The sequence below is a fragment of the Strix aluco genome, chromosome 11 (assembly GCF_031877795.1).
Source record: "Strix aluco isolate bStrAlu1 chromosome 11, bStrAlu1.hap1, whole genome shotgun sequence".
Taxonomy (NCBI): Eukaryota; Metazoa; Chordata; class Aves; order Strigiformes; family Strigidae; genus Strix; species Strix aluco.
Window position 1 is genome coordinate 1,549,913 of NC_133941.1, and position 13,835 is coordinate 1,563,747.

The window sequence follows — 13,835 nt, forward strand, 5'->3', positions numbered from 1 at the left end:
AGAGGAGTCTTTTTTGCTAGTTTTCAGTGTTGATGCTCTTGCCTCTCCTCCCCAGCTGGTCCTGCAGGCCTGGAATGTCCCAGACCTCTCGGCAGGAGTCAACTGCTCCTTTGAAGACTTCACCGAATCCGAGAGCCGCATCGAAGATGGGAAGATCTACTGCAGCTCTCCCTCTGCCAAGGATGTCATCCCCATCACCCGGGGCCGCGGTGAGCTTGTGCCGTGGGGTGGGAAGAAAGCCCGAGACAAACTTGGTCCCACTTGTTGCCCCACAGGCAGATGTGGAGAACAGTCCGCCCGTGACCCCGAGCAGGATCTGAGTTGGGTTCTCGGCGTGTAGGAGGAGAAGGATGTTACTGCTCATGGGGGGACTGGTCCTTGGCCTCCTCCAAGCCACGGGCACAGCTACTTGCTGACAGTGTAGTGGTTGTGCACCAGCACCTTGGGCACCCTGGTCTCGTTCCCACCTATGGACCATTCCTGGGCAGATGTACTGTAGGTGGCTGTGGGCTCTAGAACATTCTGCTGACCCCAGAACTGTTAAGGTCCCCTTCAGCACCACCACTACAGCCCAAAGCACCTGCCTCTGTGCCAGCAGGTTGTAGTTAGCTGTAGGGGCTCAGACCTGTACTTGGGCTCTGCTGGCCTGTTTTGGTGGCTGAGCGGGGGTGGGTGAACACTCTTTTTATTCCTAGATTCAGGGGATTTTGTTAGTTAACTGGGCTGAGTTGTGATGCTCAGCTCCCTCCAGCCCATTGCAAACCTTGGGCTGAATGCTGGGCTGCACACTGTGTCCTTTCTGATGTCTTTTTCTGCCTGGGTCTTCCCCAGGGGACAAGCGAGTGGTGAAGCTCTACCTGAAATCTAAGGAGACGGGGAAGAAGTTTGCCTCTGTGGATTTTGTTTTCTACAACTGCAGCGTCCATCAATCGTAAGTGGCCTGGGCTTTGTTAAGAGCGCTCCGGGAGCAGATTGCTGGGGCAGTGTGAGGCTGGGAGAGAGAGATCTCAGCTTTGTGGGTGCTGATGTTGCAAGAGGAAAGGGCAGTTGAATATAGTGGTGTTTGCAGTGGGAAACCTCCTCCTTTTGCCCTTGTAAACTGGGACGATGACCAGAGCACCCACAGTTGGTTTGGGCGTGTGGGAACATGTAGCATCAGGGGCAGAAACTCACTTAAAAACAGGGCTTTGGGTTTGGCAAAGCTTTGGGAGAAAAAGCAAGTTTACTGCATTGCAGACTGTAGCAATCCATGTGACTGAAAATGCCAAGCATCTTGTTATTCCTGGAAACAGTTAATAGGAGTGACTGGGCGATGCAAAAGGAAAAGCTTGGGTTTTCCAGCGAAGGTACCTGCTTCCCAGGCTTGCAGGAGAGTGAGCTGGAAAGTTGCAGCAGCCTGGGATAGAACATGCTGCATGTCCTGAGGCATCTACCCGAGAATTTCCTAACTGGAAGTAATTGTGAATTTGCTTTCTTGTCAGGCTGCCGCGCAATCTACTCCACGTAAGGGGTTTTTAGGCAGTTTGAGATATGCGTGTGATAAAATAGAGGAGGTGTGGATTATTGATGTGCTGTCTAAGCAGTGTGTCTGACAGTGAGCTCCCGGTGAGGAGCTGCGGCCGGTGTGCCTGAGCGGCGGGGAGATGGCTCTGCTGCGGGCACGTCGGAGGAGAAGCTGGGGTGTGTTTGGGCAAAGAATTTGGAGCTCAAGAATGCAAGCAATTTCATTACCCTGCCAGAAACCTCCCATGGATGGTGGCGCTCTGGCTGATCAGTAATTATAGATAAGCAAATGCCAAGTGATCTCTTTCGGATGGCTTTGTGCAAAGTGTCTACCCTGGCTTGGGGGGCTCTGCTGCGGGTTGCTCCTCCAAAAGCCTGTTGGGATTTTCCACTTTGATCAGGGAAAAGCAGGTGACATGTGGGTGCCCTGGCTGGTCCATGAGCTGCGGGGGGATCCGTCAGAGGAGAGCCCCCACAAACCTTGGGCCTCACAGGGATTTCTGCCCTGCCTGCTCTTGGCGCAGCGAGCGGGTCTCAGCTCCTGGCAGCGCTGTGGCGGCGAGGGAGGAGAGAGTTTGCAAACTTGACTTTATCCCTCACCTTGACTCCCCGACATGAGCTTTGTCTCCCTTCACGTCGTGTGGTTTCAATAACATTAGCTCAGCTTTGGCTCGGGCTGGCTGCATGTCATTATTTCGCAAATCAAAAAGCAGATGTGACTTTTATTTTTCTAAATGAAAGAAAGAAGGCTTTTAAGTACAAATGGCATCGGATTTGATCCAATCGGGGCTCCAGCATTTTAGTCCAGCGGGAAGAGGTGGTGAGGGAATTGGCATTTTATTTTATGTGCTTGACACAGGAGGGAGAAAAAAACCCAACACCCCCCCCCCCCACACAAACCTACAACAAAGAACCCTGACTGATTTATTACTGCGTTGATGTTTAATTTTGGATGCATTATTTAAAAAGGCTAATTATGGATGCATTAATATTTATGGGCTCCGGGTGGAGCTGATAGAAAAGTCCATGTTCTAGGCTGGTGAACATTATTATTATTTTCTTTACGTCAAGAATTTTAGGGTTTGGAGGCAGTTTTAACTATGTGACCTGCAGTCGAGTCATAGCCAAAGAGCATGACAATACCTAGGATGATGCAATACTTTTAAATACCATTTGCAGACAGGCGTCTTTAATGGATCTCTTCGGAGTTAATAGCCTTTCAGATCCAGGTTTCATATTTTGTGGAGGAAAATCTATACGTCAGCCTGATAAATTCTGTATTAGGAACAATATGCTTTTCCATGAGGCTAATATTTTTCCTGTGGAGATCTCTGATCACTCTGCATTACGTTTTCTTCTTTACATTTGGGCGTCTTTGCTTAGGTTGGAAGCCAGAGGCTTGCGTGTCGAATCATTTCTCAGCTGAGGACGAAACGTTTAGGCGAGATTTTTCAGATGGTTGTGGAGAGATGGGAGGATTATAAGGCAGCGCTTCACTGGTGTCAGCTGGGGTAGCTCCAGGGAAGCCAACGCATCTCCACCATGTACACCGGGGAGAGTCTGATCCTTCTTATTTTCAGCAGACATCTGGAAAGGCATCAGCAAAACACGCCGCTAAAGCCCTTTTGCAGGCAGCGGGGCTGATCCTGCCGCCGCGCGAGCATCCCGGCTCTCTTGTTTCTCACCACCTTGCAAAACTCTTCTTCCCATGTGTTTTCAAGGACTGCTGGAACCTACCTGGTCCAGGGAGGGGTTGCAGAAGGGAAGATACATTTAATCCCTTCTCCTACAGGGAAGGAGGGGTGTGGAGGAGGTTGCATTGCCTGTCTGTTTGGCTTGTGATGGTCCAGGCCGAGGGGGTAGAGCTCCGTTGCTGTCCCATCTGTTATTGCAGGACTTTATAGCGTCACCCGCTGCGACGGGACAGTCCCCATCACAGACCAGCATCACTGGCTCCCAGGATACTTCTCCGTGTGGGGTCCCTGGGAGCTCTGGTCTGGGACTCGCAGCTTCTGGGGCACAGCAGGGTCACCTGGCAAGCTTCTGGGCATCCCAGCTGCACCCTGGTAGCCCTGGGGCTCCCGTGGGGTGCAGGCAGGTATTTCCAGGCAGTGGCATCTTCTGGGCTTCTGGCTCCTGGAGGCTCATGCGTCAGGCAGGGGATGTTTCTGGCTGAGCTGTGACAGATGCGTTGAACGGGGGAGTGGAAACCTGGAGGTCAATGCAGGAAAATGGTGGATCCCTTGCAAAGGGGCACGTGGGTGGCTGAGGGTCACTGCCAGCCCACGGTGGGGGAGCAGGGCTGCCCACACAAGCTCGCCCGCAGCTCCTGGGGACGGGCTCTGGTTCCTGCGGTGGAGGGTGGAGTGGCAGGGACCAGGGTGGGTCCCCTTGGGGGTTTCCTATGGGGCACTAATCAAGCGCAGGAATTTAAAGATCGCTCAGTGCCTTTTATCATCTAATGAATCAGCCCATGTCCAGCGCCTGCGCAGGCAGATGTTAAGGTGCAGGCAGATGTTAAGGTCGTCTTTGTCAGCGTTAAACTCCCTTTTCAAAGCATTCGTGGGGAAATGAATCCCCTTTCAAGATAAAGATGTTAACACCAGACTCCCTGCCTGTCTCCGGCAGAGCCTGTGCTTGCTGGCGAGGTGGGCGAGGGGGGAATCCTTCCAGAAAGCCAGTGAGCAATTGCAGCGAATATCAAGATGCGTTTCTTCCCATTGTTTCCATGTTTGCTCTCTGGGTTTCTCCCCTGGAAACTCCACTCCATAAATCCTGTTGCCATTCAGCTTTTTGGGGAGTGTGGCTGCAGGGATGGGGCTGGCGAGCGGAGGGGGACAGGGAAGGTTTGGTGCTTCCTTTGATGCTATGGGTAGGTTTTCACAGAATCATCTCGGTTGGAAAAGACCCTGAAGCTCCTCCAGTCCAACCATGAACCTCACACTGACCGTTCCCAACTCCACCAGATCCCTCAGCGCTGGCTCAACCCGACTCTTCAACCCCTCCAGGGATGGGGACTCCCCCCCTGCCCTGGGCAGCCCATTCCAACGCCCAACAACCCCTTCTGCAAAGAAATCCTTCCTAAGAGCCAGTCTGACCCTGCCCTGGCGCAGCTTGAGGCCATTCCCTCTTGTCCTGGCGCTTGTTCCTTGGTTCAAGAGACTCATCCCCATCTGTTTTGTAGCACTGCTGGGTTTTTTTGAGCAGTGGTGTGCCCAGAGCATCACCAAGCTCCCCGCCAGCATGACCAGCCATTGCAACATGAAGCAAAAATCCAGGCGGTGGCGCAGGGAAAGGGGGAAAATCACATGTCTGTGGGTCTGATGCTGAGAGGGGATCTGAGCAGCCTGGAAACCTGTGCTAGGAGGTGGTCGTGATGCTGCCAGGCTCATGGTTGTGTCACCAGGGTCCCATCAGCTGCAGGGTGTTGAATTTCTCCGAGGTTGGAGCAAGGGGCAGACGTGCCAAACGGCTCCAGCTGCTCCTGGCTGGAGAGATGTGACTCTGCTGTGGCCCTGTCCCACAGGTCAGGCTTTCCCTATAAGCCCCCATTAAGTACATGGGATTTTAATGCATGTCCCAGGGGCTGGGAGGGAGGGCAGGGCTGGGCCGCTCTGATGTCCGAAGCACCCGTTGGCACCCGTAGGCCCTCGTGTCGCTGGGCTCCTCGCTGCAGCCGTTCTGGCTGCCTGCACCATCCGCACGTGGCGTGGCGGCTTCTCTGCTGGCCCAGCACTGTTCCTTTCCAGATGCCTACATGTTCTTTTTTTTTTTTTCAAAGGCATGGACAGATGGCTGCAAGCAGTTGAGTGAGTGTATCTGAGTTAGCACGGCTGAGCTGCGAGGTGGTATCAGATCCCTGTGTATTCCTGGGCTGGGGCAGGTGGAAAATCCTATAGGATGGCTCCAGAGAGCGCTCAGGATAACCTGGTTTACGTAATGTTTGTTGTGAATGAGGGGGGCTGGTACAGTCTGGTGGTGTGTTCCAGTGCGGGGAGGCAGCTGGAAGTGTTTTAAGTGGATTATCTTAAAAGCCGGAGCCTGATTCTGCATCCTCCAACCAGTGTGATGGTGGATGCCCCGGGCACCCCGCAGCAGGTCAACGTGCCCACCCCCTCTACCCTGGGAGTAAGGCCCTTGGCAAAACCCAGCAGGGGCAGAAAAGCATTGGGCTGGCATGAAAGGAAGGGCAGAAACGGCTTAAGATAGGCAGGGATGGAGGGAGGGGAGAGCTGATCTCCCACTTCACACCCCTCCTGGCTTTGGGGAAGGGCAGGGCTACCCGCTGGTCTGTGTGGGGGCTCGGGGGACACTGTTCCCACTGCTTTTCAGGGTTTCCCTCTTGCTCTGGGGCAGAGAGATGGATCTAAAACCCAAAGCGCTGCAGTTCAGCCTCTCACCCCTGACGCAGGCTGCGCAGGAGCTGTGTATTTGCTAAGGGTGCATCCTCCTGCCAAGAGGAGGCCTGAGGAGCAGTCGGGGGGGCTCACAGGCAGGCTGTGCTGTTTCCGTTAGCACCGTGTTTATAATTTCCCTTCTCAATGGCCCTCCCCGGCTCTGCTCTTGGTCCTGCTCTTGGTCCTGCTCAGCTTCCCCCATCCCTCCTCCGTGTCCTTTCTCCAGGAATGTGCTGCTCCACGGAAGTAGCCTCGGTGTCTGTGTGTGTGAGTCCCCGCGCGTGTGCAGTGCTCGCACTCCCCGTCCCTCTCCAGTTTGCTGCTCAGGCTTAGCTCACCCCTGTGGATGCTGGTTTTGTTTTCTGCCTTCCCTGCTCCGTGTGCTGAAGTGCTTTGGGCTTCTTTGGGCACGTGGCACACCTGGGGCTGGGAGCGCGGGAAGGAGAGTGGGTGAGGAGCCTGGTTTCCTGGGCTTCCCGTGCTTCAGATCAGGTGTGGAGACAGCAGCGAGGTGCCTTCTGCAGCGCTGCCCCCAGCGAGGAGCCAGTCCTCAAAGCCACCCTTGGGCTTGTCCTGCAGCAATGCTTGTGGCCCAGCACCCACCCTGGAGATGCACCCAGCTCTGAGAAGCTCCTCTGTCCTGCTGCACTCTTCCCGCTGCTGCTTTTCTGCACAGCTGTATCAGGTGCTTCCTTAGCATGGCCTTAGCAAGTTTGAGCTCGGTTATGAAGGTGGAGGGACGCAGCGTCAGGAGATCTTGACCCAGCTGTGTAGTGAGTTGGGGGCAAGCGTGGAGGCTGGGGGGAGGCTCCAGCTTTCCCCCTGGGTCACTCAGAGGTGAGCAGAGCTGCTGCCTGCAGGGCTGCCTGCTCTTTCTGGGTGGGGGTTGCAGGCCAACAGTGAGCCTGGACTTGTTTTGGGATGGGGCACTTTGCCCAGAGTGATCCTGAAATGTGGCTGAGGCTGGTGCAACTCTTCTTACCCAAGAGCATTAGGAGGCAAGGGGGACACTGCTGGTGGGTCTGACCCACTTCCCCCTGCCCAGCCTGGGCTTTGTCTCCTCCTGGCCCCTGGCAGGGCTGGGGAGGAGGCAGATGGGGAGCAAGCTGTAGGTCCGTGTCTGCGCTACCCCCCCAGCATCAGGTTTCTGCCTGGCTGGGCTTCTTGCACTCCCGGCACGCTTCGGGGAGGAGGGGGGGACTTCAACACATGAAGGAGAGCCTCCCTCTAATTATCAGGAGTGATGAAAGCCTCTTAGGCAAGAAGTGATGAGGGAAGAGTGCCTGACCGTGGGAAGGAGAGAGACGGCACAGATGGCATCATGCTGCCGAGCAACCTGCTCCTGCGCCGGGAACAGACAGCAGCGACACACGGACACGCTGGGGATACGGCCCCGGCCACGCTGCCCAGCCAGGAGCACTCTGCCTTGGCTCCTGCCCAGGGTGTTGGGCAGCCTTGCAGGGTGCTGGGGTGGTCAGATGGACGTGCCAAGGCCAGTAGGACCGAGGCAGGGTGGAAATGGGGTTTCACTGTGTTATTGGCACCCGGGCACTGACTTGTTTGCCACTTTACAGAGTTTTTGGCCAGCTGGGGGGTGCTGACCCAAGATAGTCTCTAAATGCAGCAGAGACAGGCTGGCTCTTAGGAAGTATTTCTTTGCAGAAGGGGTTGTTGGGCGTTGGAATGGGCTGCCCAGGGCAGGGGGGGAGTCCCCATCCCTGGAGGGGTTGAAGAGTCGGGTTGAGCCAGCGCTGAGGGATCTGGTGGAGTTGGGAACGGTCAGTGTGAGGTTCATGGTTGGACTGGAGGATCTTCAGGGTCTTTTCCAACCTCAATGATGCTGTGAGATGCTGTTGGAGCGAGATGTGTGGCGGCAAGTGCTCTTACAGCGGCGTTTGATGTCCTTATGGCAGATGGAGAACCTCGGCAGAAGGGAGAGTCTGAAAACCATCTCTGAGCATGGGGCTTGAGGGGTGGCTCGCTTAAGTTACAAGCAGCTGGGAGGGCTGAAGTAGAAGCAGGGGGAACCACACACCTTGGGGCATATGAGGAGGATAACCTGAGATGCTTTAGGTCCTTTGACAAGTGGAGACCAGCTGGGACCTGCAGTAGTTAAATGGCAGAGTAGACCCTCAGGTGAGGAGGGTCCCAAAATAGCCAATATTTGGGCCATTGGCCCTGAAGAACTGCAGAGCAGAGCTGCAGCTCTGGGTGCTGGGGTGCCCCGAGGCAGGGCTGTGCCTGGTGCTTCACCCAACTGCTTTGAGGTGCCTGGCGAGGTGGTGGAGAGGGCGACTGGGGAGTCTTTTTGCAGACCCTGAAAGACCTGGCGGCTGTGAAATCTCTCCTTGGCAGAGGGCTGATTTCATGGGAGGGTTGGTGGTTATGCCCCGGCATGTGGCTTCTTGGACCACGCTCCTCTCTTACATGACCTCTCTGTGGTTGCTCAACTTGCGTGAGGATTAACCCCTGCTGTCCCTGCCCTGCTGCCTCCACATCTCGGATTTACCTGCCCACTGGTCGCTGCTTGAGCCCTTATCGGGAGGGCAGGAGCCATCCTTGTGCTTTGTTTGTGTCCCCCGCTCCCCCCACCCTCTGCACCTCCCTCCATCAAAGCAACCAGAGATAGGAGGCTATGGCATTGCTTTTAAGTTGAATCTCTGCAGCTGAAATAAAATTGCATATATTTGCATAAGGAGCATCTCAATTAGCATATTTGTGGGTAAAGCTAAAAGGGCTGTTCATTTGGAAGTGAAAATGTGAGCGAAACATGGAAATGACTTCCAGCCCCCTTTGCAAGCAGCTTAATTAAATATTTCCTTAGTGTGTGCGCATGGATTTGGGAAGCTCTTGCTGTATATGTAATGGTGTGTGAAACCCCAGGGCGGGCAGGGAGCGGTGGCTTAGGTGTGCATTGGCACCCTGCGCTGCCTGCACCCTGCGCTGCCTGCACCCTGCGGCTCCCTCGTGCGCCCTCTCCACACCTCCAAAGTGACAAGTCTGCCGGAGGGTGAGGCATTCAGCGTGCCAGGCCCTGCCACCCTCTCCAGGAAGGTTTTCTTCCTGCCACCTCGCATGGTGATGCTGTGTTTTCCCTGTCATTTCCTGGGGGGTAGAGGCAGAGAGGTAGCTGTGATTTAGGAGTGGGATCAGGCTGGGCAGGGCTGCCTGCCTCCTGCCAGAGCTGTGTTCAGGGGAATATCCTGCCTTTGTTTAAATATAATTGCTTCGGGCCTGATCCTGTTCATGCTCGGATCAGTGACAGCAGGTATGAGCCTTGTAGGGAGAAAAACGGTGCTGATGCCTTTTTTTTTTTTTTTTAAAGCAAGCCTCATTATTTTTCTTGCCTTGGAGCTTATGCCTCAGCAGCTCTCCCATCTCCTCGGGAGGGCAGCTTGGGCTGCACGGGACATGGCTGGTGCAGACCTGTCCCATGAAGTCTCTCGCTGCATTAATTTGGGACGTTGCTGCTGCCCCGTGACAGCGTGGTGGGGAGGGCTCAGCCCCTTCCATCCGCACAGGGATGAGAGCCCCAAAAGCTGCTGTGGGGGTCCACGGGCTCCCCTTGTGCTTGCAAACGGGGGTGCCTCGTGGTGCTGGGAGGGTGTGATTTTGGTGGGGGAGAGGCATCAGGTCTCTGGGGCTGGTTTCTTTGGGGAGAGGGGTGCAGAGCAGAGCATGGGGCTCCCGGCAGCGTTGGATCCTGAGCGCATCCCCCAAGAGAGACGAGGAAGGGAGGGGGGGGGGCACGTGTGATCCCACCGCACAAAGAGCCTGGAGAGGAGGCTGGGGAGAGAGACAGAAACGTTTCGGGGTTGGAGGGAGGGGGTGGAAGCGCACACACGCACGCACGCGCTGCTGCGGAGGGCTGGGGCCGAGGGAGGGGGTCACACACAACCTATTGTGAGCGGCTGAAAGGCGCTACAGTCCCGAAATGTTAATCTGACCCAACCTTTCGCCAGTTATAATTTTCCTCTCAATGAGCATGCATTAATCTGGCCCTTTCTCCCCCGGTCCCCCCGCGGTGCAGAGCTCTTGTTCTGCTGCCTCTTGCTAAAATCGCCTTTCAGCGAACCCAAATAAAGCTCCCAAAGTCTGGAGCTCGGCCCCCGCCCAGGCGTGGGGCGGGCAGGGTCAAGCTTGCCAAGCAGAGGAGGGAGCGTGGCCGATCCGGCTGGGGCACAAACCCTGTGGTGCCGGAAGGGCCGTTTCCCCTCGCCCTGCCACGGGCAAACCCGGGGCTCCAGGGTGTGCAGGCATGTCCCCTCCCAGCCCACTGGTGCACAGCCATCGCCCCACGCATGGGGGGTCCTTCCCACCCGGAGATACGGGGCGGCCTATGGATGCTGTCCTGCTGCAGCACCCCGAGAACTGCCCCAGCGGACCTGCCTCGCCGTTGCCCTAACGCTGCCTTGCTTCTCTCTCCCCGCAGCTGCCTGTCCTGTGTGAACGGCTCCTTCCCCTGCCACTGGTGCAAGTACCGCCACATCTGCACCCACAACGCCGCTGACTGCTCCTTCCTGGAGGGACGTGTCAAGCTCTCTGAGGTAAGGCGATGTGAGCCGTTGTCCCCGTCCTGTCCCAGACCCCTGCCCTAGGGGAGAGGGTTTAGAAGAGGGTAAACCGCTTGGGAAAACCTTTCCCACTGCCTTGCCCGGGGTGCTGGAGCTGCCCGGGAAGCAGTGAGGGAGGAGTGGGACGTGCTGCTGGACCATGTGCTGGTGGGGAGAGGCTGCTTGGGAAGCTGGGTGCAGCCAGAACACTTTAGGCTGAATGAAGGGAAAAACAAAGGCAGAGACGCTAAAGCATTTTCCTTTGATGTTTTTGAAGGGAGCAAGCTTGAACTGTCATTGCAGAACACCTTGTTTTCAGAGAGGGGAAGGTTGAAATCCGTAAAACAAACCATTTTGCTACACCTCAGGCCTCCTTCGTCTCAAATGCTTTTCTAAAAAACGTGTTCTTTTGTGGAGGTTCATCCCGCGCAGCATCTGTGCCACCCACCAGGGAAACCTGCCACTGGCAGGGTGCTTGCAGGAGGTCCTGGTGTCCCCAACCTGTGGTGGCATTTCTGGCTGCTTGGGTTGGGTCTGAATGTCTGCAAACAACTGCTGGCTCTACAGTAAACACTGATTTGGGTCCTGAAGGGAGAGTTTTGGGAAGCAGAGTTTCTCCTCTGTCCCTGTCCTGAAAAAGGGTCGGGTTGAACTTCCCTGGGTTTCCAGTTGCCTGTGCAGGGGCCCAGTGGGAAGGGTCCTGCTGCCTAATGGTTGCTGCTGGGAGCAAAACCATACGCTGTCCTCACGGGAATGGCCCAAACAGGTGTTGTTCTGGAGAAAGCGTTTGTCCAGATGATCTCAAATAAAGTTCAGTCTCTGAGCTCTGGCAGAGCTCGTGTCCCAGCAGCCTCCCAGGCCAGGACTGATCCCCAGGAGCAGGCGAAGAAGGATGGCTTGTCTTCGCTTCACAGATCATGTGTGAAGGCAACTGACATGTCCCCCAAGGTCTTCGATGTCCTGGCTGGCACCGAGAGGAAGCCTGCCTCTGCATGTCCCCCTCGGGAGGAGCAGTGTCTCCGAGTGAATCTCCATCCTCTTTAAATTGTGTCTTCTGAGGTCTGCCCTCATCCTTGGTGAGGCCTGGTGGGCTCATGGCTGTCCTAGATTAGGGCTGTTGTCCTCCCTGTGTCCCCCTGCATCCGTGCTGGGCTGGGAGCATGTGTGGAATGGGCTGCCCAGGGCAGTGGTGGAGTCCCCATCGCTGGAGGGGTTGAAGAGTCGGGCTGACCCAGCGCTGAGGGATCTGGTGGAGTTGAGAACAGTCAGTGTGAGGTTCATGGTTAGACTGGAGGAGCTTCAAGGTCTTTTCTAACCTGGATGATTCTGTGATTCTGTGGAGTCAGACAAATCCCTCTGGCTGATACGCCCCAATTTTTTCCCCTTCCTACCCCTCAGCCTCTCTCATCACTTGAAGAGCTCTCTCACAAGGGAGAATGGGAGAGCTGGGCTGTTACTCAACCATTCTCCAGCCCCCAGCAGCACCCATCGCTTTTGTGCCAGGGATGGGATGGATGCATGGATGGATGATGGATGGAGGAGCATCTTCCCATGTACTGGGGCTGAGCCCTGCATGGCTCCCCTGCTTCCTTGGGGTGTGTTGTCCTTGGCCCCCACCTAACTGGTTTGGTGGGCACCCAGCACCCAGCCAGGATCAACCCACCACATCCCTGTGGAAAGCCAGAGCGCCTGGTCCTGCTGCCTCTGCCAGGGGAGCTGCTGTGTCTGGTGGGGGAGCATTTGGACTTTGCAACCTGCAAAGAGAGCTGCTTGGGTCTCATATTTGGGTGCTCCCCAGTTTGGAGCCTCCAAGGACTTCAGGATTGGATGGCCTCACAGAAGATGGTGGTGTCCCTGCGTGGGGCCATGCTGGGCTCTCGTGATCCTTCTGAGCATGGAGCTGAGTGAATCTGCCTCTTAGCCAAGCGCATTGGGAGAGCTGGAAAAGCCCAACCATCACTCCCAGGCATGGGCAGTCAGGGTTGGTGCTTGTCATTTCTGCACGGCAACAGGCAGGCCTTGGGAACGACACTCTGCTCGTCAAACAGCCCCTCCTGCCCCCTTGTCCCTGGTGAGCGTGCAGCTGCTGGGTCTGTGCCGCCCTTTGCCAACCTCTTGGATGGTGCAGTGATGGCTTTCTGCCATGGCTTCCACCAAATGACCAAACTCCAGGCTCTGACACTGTCCCTCACCTTCTTGGAGGTATCAGCCAAGTGCAAGGGGGTTGCACTGTGCTCATGTGTGCTGGAGCATGTCTGGCATGGGCCAGAATGAGCCCAGCCCACGCGAGAAGGGATTTGGTAATGTGAGGAGATCAGAAAAAGCTGTTTTCTCCTTGCTTGTGCCCTGAAGAAATCCAGTGAGGGATTGGCCTGTCCGAGGCATCCCAGAAGCCTGCTCTTGAGGTCGTGCTTCCAGCCAGCCCTGGCATTGCTTCTGCAAACACAGCGCGTAGTGTCCAGACCGCTGGAGCCTGGTGGTTCTCGTCTGCCCGTTCCCCTCACTGAGGGCATGGTGAGGCTACTGAGCTCTTCCCCCTTCCCTGCCCCGCGAACCCCAAAGCATCTGGCTGTACCCCCCAGGGGTGTTGTCTTTGGGACACAGAATCAGAATTATCTCACTTGGAAAAGCCCTTGAAGCTCCTCCAGTCCAACCATGAACCTCACACTGACCGTTCCCAACTCCACCAGATCCCTCAGCGCTGGGTCAACCCGACTCTTCAACCCCTCCAGGGATGGGGACTCCCCCCCTTGCCCTGGGCAGCCCATTCCAACGCCCAACAACCCCTTCTGCAAAGAAATCCTTCCTAAGAGCCAGTCTGACCCTGCCCTGGCGCAGCTTGAGGCCATTCCCTCTTGTCCTGGCGCTTGTTCCTTGGGTCAAGAGACTCATCCCCCCTCTCTGCACCCTCCTTTCAGGGAGTTGTAGAGGGCAATGAGGTCTCCCCATAGCCTTCTCTTCTCCAGACTAAACCCCCCCAGTTCCCTCAGCCGCTGCTCCCAACCCACGTGCAGCTCTCCCCTGGACCAGCTGCTTGGGGACTCGCGTCGCTTCCGACCATGGGCCGGCTGTCCCCCAGCAGACCTTCTGGCCACACTGGAGCGGTGCCTGACTTGAGGTTTGGAGCGCCTGGCTCAGCCTGTTTGCACATTGGTGTGGCCTCAGCAGTTCCCGGCGGGGATGGTGAGACACCCTCAGACCAGCTGCTGCTGTGAGTTGTGTATCCGGGCTGGGATGAGACATCCCGTCCCCGGCCCTGGCCATCTCGGTCCCCAGCGGGGTGGTGGGGGAACTCGGTGCCAGCCCGTGGCCCCGCTGGATGAGTTAATGGTAGATGTCCAGCCCCATCCCCTCCGTGGGAGGATGTCTAACTAGGAGGGTT

General features: G+C 56.3%; 1 protein-coding gene across 2 annotated transcripts in view; it reads left to right on the plus strand.

Moving 5' to 3' along the window:
• PLXNA1 (plexin A1) overlaps positions 1-13,835 on the plus strand; it is a 129,692-nt gene that overhangs the window by 58,479 nt on the left and 57,378 nt on the right. For both annotated transcript variants that reach the window (XM_074835806.1, XM_074835807.1), the window contains exons 7-9: positions 56-209; positions 832-931; positions 10,333-10,447. In XM_074835806.1, the coding sequence (XP_074691907.1) occupies positions 56-209; positions 832-931; positions 10,333-10,447 (369 nt within the window). The remainder of the gene's footprint in view (positions 1-55; positions 210-831; positions 932-10,332; positions 10,448-13,835) is intronic.